Here is a 9,439-nt window from a genome sequence, read left to right on the forward strand (position 1 = left end):
TTTATTTATTTTTCACTCCGTTTTAGAGAATTTTGGACTGGAAAGCAAAGAAACCCAATAAAATGTAAATATCCTTAAGAAGCCTAGAGATTATTTTTAAACTCCTTACTTAAAAACCTTGACTAAACACAACGTATGGGTCATTTAAAAAAATTATTGAAGGGCCAAATGCAATGAATATGACCAATTAGAAATGTCAAAGACTTGTTAAGAAGGAAAATAGCATATTCAGTAAAGTAGGAGGAGGACGAGGGTAAGAAAAGAGAAGAGAGAAAGAATGAGAAAGAGACAGAGAAAGGCAGGGTCCAAGGGGAGGCCGAAGAGAAGAGGAAATAAATAGAACCCAGACAGGAAACACATGCTGGGCATGGTGTCTCACACCTGTAATCCCAGAACTTTGGGAAGCCAAGGCAGGAGGATCACTTGAAGCCAGGAGTTCAAGACCAGCCTGGGCAGCAAAGCAAGACACCTTTCCCAAAAAGAAAAAAAAAAAAATTTCCTGGGTGTGGTGGCATGTGCCTATAGTCCCAGCCACTCAGGAGGCTGAGGCAGGAGGATTGCTTGAGCCTAGGAGTTTGAGGCTGCAGTAAGCTATGATTGTGGCACTACACTCTAGCCTGGGTGACAGAGTAAGACCCCCATCTTTAAAAAAAAAAAAAGAAAGAAAGAAACATAATCCTTTAATGCATGGCAGGCCAGATATGGGCTAAAATTTGAGTAAAATAAAAAGAATCTTATAAATGATCATTTAAATTCAATATATCAGTTAAGAATAGGTTCAGCTATCAATGGCAGGAAACACAAAATAACAAGTTTTTCTCTCTCTCCTATGTAAATTACATCCCAAAAAAAAAACTACTCCAGGACTGCTATAGTGGCTCCACAAGCAGCAGTGACCCAGGTTCCTCCTGTCTTATTGTTCTGCCCCACTCAGCATGTGACTTTCATCTCATCGTCCAAAAGGGCCACTAGCTCCCCAACTTTACAGTCTATAGGAAGGAGGTTGAGGCGAGAAGGGTGTGCTCTCTCTTCAAGGACATTTCCTAACAGCTGCACATACTTCCTTTTATATTCCATTAGCTATAGAGTTTAGCCACATAGCCACCCTCAGATGCAAGGAAGGCTGGACATGCTGTCTTTATTCTGGGCAACCAGTCACCTGGATAAAAAGACAGGCTCCTATTAGGAAGGAAGAAAGGGAGAATGGCCATTGAGGAAATACCAGTAGTTTTTGCCACAAGCAAAAACTTTTAAATCTTCCACTTGCATTAAAGTTGGACGCCAATAAAGGAATCCAACTAGAAGCTAAGTGGTACAGAGTACCCTGTGCTCAACTATTAGTAGGAGATAACAGACAAGCCAAGTAAACTGCTTTCTTCATCTTGATGGAGGAATTTATAAAAACCTCAAGTATGAGTTCCTGAACACTTAAGCAGCATAACATACAAGGAGAAGAGAGTTATGTTTCTGTAGGGTAAAAACATAACTGTCTAATCTACTTTAGTTCTCTGAAGGGGAAACAAATTGAGGTAGGAACAGTGGTCATAATTTATTTAGACTTTCAAGTAGCCTTAGGTAAATTTCCATTCCAGAGACTTTTAAAATGTGGTCAAAGATTTATCAGAGAAAATAAAAACTAATTTAGAAATAGGAAAGAAAAACTAGAGGTAAAAGATAATTGCTCTGGGTGAAGAAGTGGGATTGTGTATCCCCTCCAGAAACTGACAGATTTTGGATAGTATGTAATTAAACATGCCAAACCAATAGAGGTAAATTTTAGGAACATCTCACAAGATAAGCATACCAAAAAAGAAAAAAAAAGGTGCAGGGGAGGACAAATGAGCTTCAAAATTGACAAAAATGAGGAAATAGACTTTGGAAAAGACTCTGCCTAAAGGGTGATGTCTCCCAGATGCCAGTACCCGCACAGGTGAGGGTCTAAGTTTCATACTTTCTAGTCTACACTGTTCTTCCTTAAGACTAAGATCTATTGAGCTATCATGGCCCAAAGGGTGCATAGAATGATGGCATAATAGAAAAAAGTATTTAAAATTCAAGTTGTAGAAATCCAACTAAAAGCATCCTACCTGTGAATGAATCTTGGTTGGCCTCCATCTGGAGTACTACCTACTGTTCTGGCCACTGTACCTCAAGGAAGACAGAAAAAAAAAGGAAGGAAAAATAAAATCAACAAAGATATACTGTATAAACAAAACTAATATAATGAAACCTCCTTAATGTGAAAGGCAAGAATTAAAACAACTGTCACTGCAGCCCTCAGTTTAAAGGGCTTCGTGGGATGAACTTGGACTGGTTGCCTTGCCTTGGAACTTTGCAAACACTAAGAGGTATCCCTTGAGGTTAAAGGGAGGTAGATTAGCAAAGATTAAAAAAAAAATGATACTGGCTGGGCATGGTGGCTCATGCCTGTAATCCCAGCACTTTGGGAGGCCGAGTTGGGTCAATCACCTGAGGTCAGGAGTTCGAAACCAGCCTGGCCAACATGGTGAAACACCGTCTCTACTAAAAATACAAAAATTAGCCAGGCGTGGTGGCATGTGCGCCTGTAACCCCAGCTACTCGGGAGGCTGAGGCAGGAGAATTGCTTGAACCCAGGAGGCAGAGGTTGCAGTGAGCCGAGATTGCACCATTGCACTCCAGCCTGGGCAACAGAGTGAGATCTCTGTCTCAGGGGGGAAAAAAAAAAAGATACTTTGTGAGAAGGATGGCAAATCTAAGGACGTTATCTTCCCTCACAGATTTTATGAGTTATGAATATAAATCAAGAGGTTGATATTCAAGAGGTTTCCTGTGTAATTGTGATTAAGGGGCATTTTAGACCTCATTTCTAGCTAATTCAGTTTCCTGTTGGAGCATGGAGCCACATTTTTCCATGTCTGTCCCTGATGAGACAGGGATAGATAGCATGCTGGGCCTGCTAGCCCATGGTTCTCACATGACTCTTTCTATGAATATATAGAATTTTAAATATTTTCAACAAAGCATATAAACAAAGTCAGTGTCTGCACCATAGACAACTGATAATGGACCTAGTACCCTCAGGCTGACAGCCCAAATGTTCTCCCACAATCCAGTGTCCATACCCCAAGTCACTTGCCAGCACTCATGGAAACAGTAAAAACAAGGTGCCAGGGAAGGAAGCAGAAGAAGCCAAACACTAGGTAACAGAAAAAAGTCAGCATTTTGGCTTATGTCTACCAAAGTGCGTATACTCTAGGCCTACAGATACCAACCAGGTATGCAAAAAACTCTGCAGTCCATCTAAAGCCTGCCCACAGACAGAACCAATTGGTAGTTCCAGGATACTTGAATCTGTTCACATTCTATTTCCCTCAATTTAGTGACTACTGAGACTTCATAAAATTAAGCCAGTTAATTGCGGTTTTTGAAAATTATTTTAGCTAATGTCCCTCCCTCACCCACCATGTGACATATAGTATCTTATGGCTGGTTGTAAATCTTTTACTCACAGGAGATATTTGACAAGGGTTCTTTCCCACACCCTTCCCCATCATTTTCCTATAGATTTGTGAATATCCTTCTCCCTCCTGATGCTAAAGAGATTGCCACTCGCTTCCGCTGGTGGCAGCCAAGACATGACGGCCTGGATCAGAACGACTGGGCCATTGACAATGTCCTCATCTCAGGCTCTGCTGACCAAAGGACCGTTATGCTGGACACCTTCAGCAGCGCCCCAGTGCCCCAGCACGAGCGCTCCCCTGCAGATGCCGGCCCTGTTGGGAGGATTGCCTTTGACATGTTTATGGAAGACAAAACTTCAGGTAAATTATGCACAGTGCTAAATAAAAAGCCCAGTGGAAATGCAGTGGTTTGGATTTGGGTCTTTTCAAAAGAGCAAAGTGTAGAACCTTTTCAGATGTTCCAGTGTGCAGAAACACTGAAAAGGGTGTCATCCTTTTGTTCCTCTCAGCTTTCCTGGTTGGCATTTTAACTAAATCTTTTCTTTCATTCAAGCCAGCTAGTGTGTTTTTATATATAGCAATCTATAATTTTATTAACAGGATGATTTTCTTTTCTTAGAAAATTTTCAGTGTTTCCTGTTTTCTATTTTGGGTAGAAAGCCAAAGATTTCTACCCAAATCTTCTACCCAACAAATGACATTTCCCAGTCATTTGTTTTAATATCTGAAGACAAGTATTTTGTTTTGCTACAGGACAGATACATTTGTAATGGCATTTCATGTCTTAGGTCATGTCCCAGGTCTTGCTTGTTACCCTTCATTCCCCATAGGGGTTTTCAATGATACTGGTGAAGCAGGAAGGACCTCTTTCTACTCCTCTCTTTTTTTTTTAAAGACACTTTCATTATTTTGCCTAGGCTGGAGTGCAATGGCACAATCCCGGCTCACTGCAACCTCTGCCTCCCAGGTGCAAGCAATTCTCCTGCCTCAGCCTCCAGACTAGCTGGGATTACAGGCATGCGCCACCATGCCCAGCTAATTTTGTAATTTTTGTAGAGATAGTGTTTCACCACGTTGGCGAGGCTGGTCTCGAACTCCCAGCCTCAGGTGATCTGGCCATCTCGGCCTCCCAAAGTGCTGAGATTACAGGTGTGAGCCACCACGCCTGGCCTATCCTCTCATTTTTAATGTTTTCATTTCATGACACTATTCTGGTCATCTTTATAAAAAGTGGTGTCTTGTATTAAGTATGTATCTTTGCCATGCCATGTATTTGGTTATACTACATGAAACATGGTATCTTCAGATAAAGCAGTGATATTCATTATGTATCTCATACTAACATGTATCTAAACAGTAAAGATAGATATACTATTATGACAGTATTGATTCAGACGGTGGAACTCTGTCACACCCAGCTCAGCCCCTAGCATCTTGCATGGAAAGGACAGTCATTTTAACAATAATAAGACTGATAAGAATCTTCCAGAGGAACAGCATGTCCTGGAAAAAAATCAAAACTTGAGGAATTTAAAAATTTTTAATTTTAGTTAATATTTTATTGTAAAAGTATACATGTTCAAAATGTGAAACTGAGAAAATACATAAAATCATAAGGATGAAAATAAAAATCACTCAGGGGATAACCATTGTCAATATTTTGGCATATATTCTTAGAGAACTTTTTTGAGTGCATTTACATAAACATATTTTTAACAAAATTATAGTCTTAAATTATATATGTCATAGCTTTTTTTTGTTTATAATTAAATCCTTCTCATTTTCTCATATCCTTAGATATCTTTGAATATAAAATTTTAGTAGCTATATACTCAATAATACTGAATATTTAGGTTAATTTCACTAATTCATTAGTACATCATGTGGCATAACATAACAGCAAATATTTACTTTGAAACACTCTTGTTTTTAAAAAAAAAAAGAAAAAAAAACTTGTAAACAGAAAAAGCTTAAAATGTCCTTCACCACTACTAAGTGTCATATTCTCTTAAGAAGGTATTGAAATTTGCTTACATAGATCTAGTTCAGAACATTGCTTCATTACTCATTTATTTTTTCCTGTATAATGGTTTACATAAATGAGTTTACAATCAGAATAGTTCAAACACTGCTTCCATATGAATAAAAGTAAGCACAGATTATTCAAGTACCTAAAATGCTGATTTGATTTTATGTTTAATTAGCGATATACAATTGAAGAAACAAATTTTCTAGCTCCTGTCTGTCTTGCAAAAATGAAGTTCCTAGAAACTAACGTGTACATACAGAAGTAGTTACTAATACTGCAGGAGACACAGGTGAGTTAGTTGAGCAATGCAAGCCCTCTTTCATCAAGATTGCAGAGTTCTAGCATAAAATGAAGTATGTACCCCAGAATAAACTAGCTCAGAATATTCTTATTGGAATTCAAATTTCTGTGCACTTTGACTCTTGAGTCCTGTATCTGTGATGTAGGACTAAATGTGGCTCCAAATCCCTCACAGTAGAAAAATAGATAATGGCATTGCAATCACTATTTGAATCCCAGAGATAAGCTGCTTGTTGTGCAGGCATATATGCTCAGACAAAATCAAAAAGACACAATATGGGTGAAGGCTGAATTATAGTTATTTGGTCTTTTCTCTGGATCCTCTGAGGCATCAACTATGCTGCTTCCACAGTGGCTCCAAGCCTCCAGGCTGCACCTGTTCAGCTTCCCTGGAAATACTGGGACTAGCCAGAAAACTTTTAGAAAAGAATTGGACCTATAAAATCAAAGCATGTTGTGAATGAGATGCAACATATATTATGGATATGTTTAATTTCTAACTTTTCTGGGATAAAATTAATGTAAAATCACCTCTTCCAGAAGAGAAAAGGAACTGTGAGGGTTGTGGAGGAAGGGGTTGAGAGAGAGAGAGGATCAACACATAAGATGTACTCTGCATTAATCAATTCATAGTCTTACTACTTAGGTTTTCTTTAGACTCTTCCAAATCTATTCCTTCAGTAGTATTTTGCTGAGTACATTTCCTCAAAGTGTTAACTGTTAATCAGGTTTAGGAGTCAAGACTTATTAAAAGAAATATTTATCCAGAATACTTGAATATCCATACCTAAATAATCAAATATTAAGAACATTACGAAGGTAAATTTATAACAGTATTATCTTGGAATCCTAATTTCTTAAACAATCTCTTTAATAATATTTTATTTTACTTTTGACCAAATTATATACAGCTTCACATTTTAGGACTTAAAATTAGCCTTTATAACAAGTTTGTTATAAACTCATTTGTTATAAACTCATTTCTTAAACTCAAAAATCATTTGTTTATCTAATTAAATACGGTGGTTGCCAGGATCTGGGGAAAGGGGAAATGAGGAATACTTTTTCAATAGCTATAAAGTTTCTGTCATGCAAAAGAAATAAGTTCTAGAGATCTGTTGTACGACATAGTGTCTATGGTTGACAGGATGATATTGTGCACTGAAAATATGTTAAGAGGGTATGTCTCTTGTCAGGTGTTCTAAACAGCAACCCCCCAACAACAAAAACACACACACACAAAAGAATACAAGGAAATTTTTGGAAGTGATGGATCAATTTTGTACCCTGCTTATGGTGACAGTATCATAGGGTGTGCATATTTCCAAAGTCATCAAGATGTATATTTCATTTTTTAAAACAAATTTTTTAGAGACAGGGTCTCACTCTGCTGCCCAGGCTGGAGTGCAGTGACACAATCACAAATTACTGCAGCCTTAAACTCCTGGACTCAAGCAGCCTCCTGAGTAGCTGAGACTATGGGCGTGAACTGCCACACCAGCTAATTTTTTTTTTTAGCAGTCAGGATCTTGCTATGTTGCCCAGGCTGGCCTTAAGCGATCCTCCCACTTCAGCATTTCAAAGTGCTGGCATTACGGGCATGAGCCACCATACCCAGCCAAGATGTATATTTTAAATGTGTGTAATTTTTGTATATCAATTATATCTTGATAAAGCTATAAAAAAATTTATTACAAGCTTTTTAGTTACCCAGATAATACTTTCAGAATTTGAGTAGAAGTAGTGAACTCTCTTCCCTATCCTGTTATTAAAATTATCTCTCCTTTATATGCTACCTAAAAAGCTAAATATCTGTCAAAAAATTAGTTATTTCCTTTTGATTTTCATTTACAATGCATACAATATACTTTTTTTCATGTGCAGAGTAGTATCTATGGTGTTGTGTGTACTAATATCAGACAAAGGGCCATATATCTCAATCCTCCTAGTATTTACATTCCTGAAACAATGTGTTTACGTTAATGTTTTGTCTATAGAGTATATACAACATGAGCAGTTTCTACTTAAAATAATTCTATGTATTGCTTAAAGTGAACATTTGCTCAAAGTATTTTTGTCACAGATTTGTCATAAAATTTTGTTTTCTGTTTTAAGTGAATGAGCACTGGCTATTCCATGATGATTGCACAGTAGAGAGATTCTGTGAGTCCCCTGATGGTGTGATGCTCTGTGGCAGTCATGACGGACGGGAGGTATATGCAGTGACCCACGACCTGACTCCCACTGAAGGCTGGATTATGCAATTCAAGGTGAAATGTTACGATCTTGGCTATATAAACAACCATACATTAGCAATATAACAAATCAAAAATATCAGAGAAAAGATCTCACATTTCATTGACTCAGTATATACTTTGAAAAGTAACATTTACTATTAAAGTAATATACAACTCAACTATATATTGCTTAATGATTAAAAGTATTTTATTTCTGAACTATTTCAAGTTGAAACTTTTTAAAATCTTTTTTATTATACTCTCAGGTTTGTTACGTAGGTATACATGTGGCATGGTGGTTTGCTGCACATCAAACCATCATCTACATTAGGTATTTCTCCTAATGCTATCCCTCCCCCACTCCGACAGGCACCGGTGTGTGATGTTCCCCTCCCTGTATCCGAGTACTTTCGTTGTTCAACTCCCACCTATGAGAACATGCGGTGTTTGGTTTTCTGTTCTAGTATTAGTTTGCTGAGAATGATGGTTTCCAGCTTCATCCATGTCCCTACAAAGACATGAACTCATCTTTTTTATGGTTGCATAGTATTCCATGGTGTATATGTGCCACATTTTCTTTATCCAGTCTGTCATTGATGGGCATTTGAGTTGGTTCCAAGTCTTTGCTATTGTGAAGAGTGCTGCAATAAACATACATGTGCATGTGTCTTTATAGTAGAATGATTTGTAATCCTTTGGGTATATACTCAGTAATGGGATGGCTGGGTCAAATGGTATTTCCGGTTCTAGATCCTTGAGGAATCACCACACTGTCTTCCACAATGATTGCACTAATTTACACTCCCACCAACAGTGTAAAAGCGTTCCCATTTCTCCACAGCCTCTCTAGCATCTGTTGTTTCCTGACTTTTTTTTTTTTTATTGAAACTATAGTGATGTTTTATTTCTAACAAATATTTTGAATAACAATGAGACTACTTTTAAAGGAAAACACATACGTGCTGGAATACATGGACAGAATATATTTTCTTTCAATCCACATAAAATTTTACATAGTCAATTTAATTTTTTAAAAAGAGAAAACGATCAAGATAACTAAAGCACTTACTTACTTTACATTAATAGATTGTTTAATGATTTTCTATACTTGCAAAGGATCTAAATAGTTATTTATAAAACTTAATGGATTAGAAATATGTGTTAGATGAGATCATTACATATTCTTTGTGCCATAAAAATTTAAAAACTGTGTTTTAACTTGGAGGTTCAGATTTTAATCAGCTTTTTTTTTACTTTTTAAATGTTTTAATTGATATATAATGGATAAACATTTTGGGGGCACATGTGATAATTTCACACATTCCTATACTCATATCAGAGTACTGGGATATTTATTACTTTAAATACTTTTCTTTACACTAAAAATATCAAATTATTCTCTCCTAGCTCTTTTGAAATGTACAATTAAT

General features: G+C 37.1%; 1 protein-coding gene across 1 annotated transcript in view; it reads left to right on the plus strand.

Moving 5' to 3' along the window:
- Positions 1 to 9,439, plus strand: part of RELN (reelin) — a 529,597-nt gene that overhangs the window by 481,281 nt on the left and 38,877 nt on the right. Inside the window, exons 50-51 of the mRNA XM_017851861.1 lie at positions 3,547 to 3,803; positions 7,888 to 8,042. Of these exons, the coding sequence (XP_017707350.1) occupies positions 3,547 to 3,803; positions 7,888 to 8,042 (412 nt within the window). The remainder of the gene's footprint in view (positions 1 to 3,546; positions 3,804 to 7,887; positions 8,043 to 9,439) is intronic.

Source organism: Rhinopithecus bieti, unplaced genomic scaffold, assembly GCF_001698545.2.
Source record: "Rhinopithecus bieti isolate Rb0 unplaced genomic scaffold, ASM169854v2 scaffold_59, whole genome shotgun sequence".
NCBI classification, from domain to species: domain Eukaryota; kingdom Metazoa; phylum Chordata; class Mammalia; order Primates; family Cercopithecidae; genus Rhinopithecus; species Rhinopithecus bieti.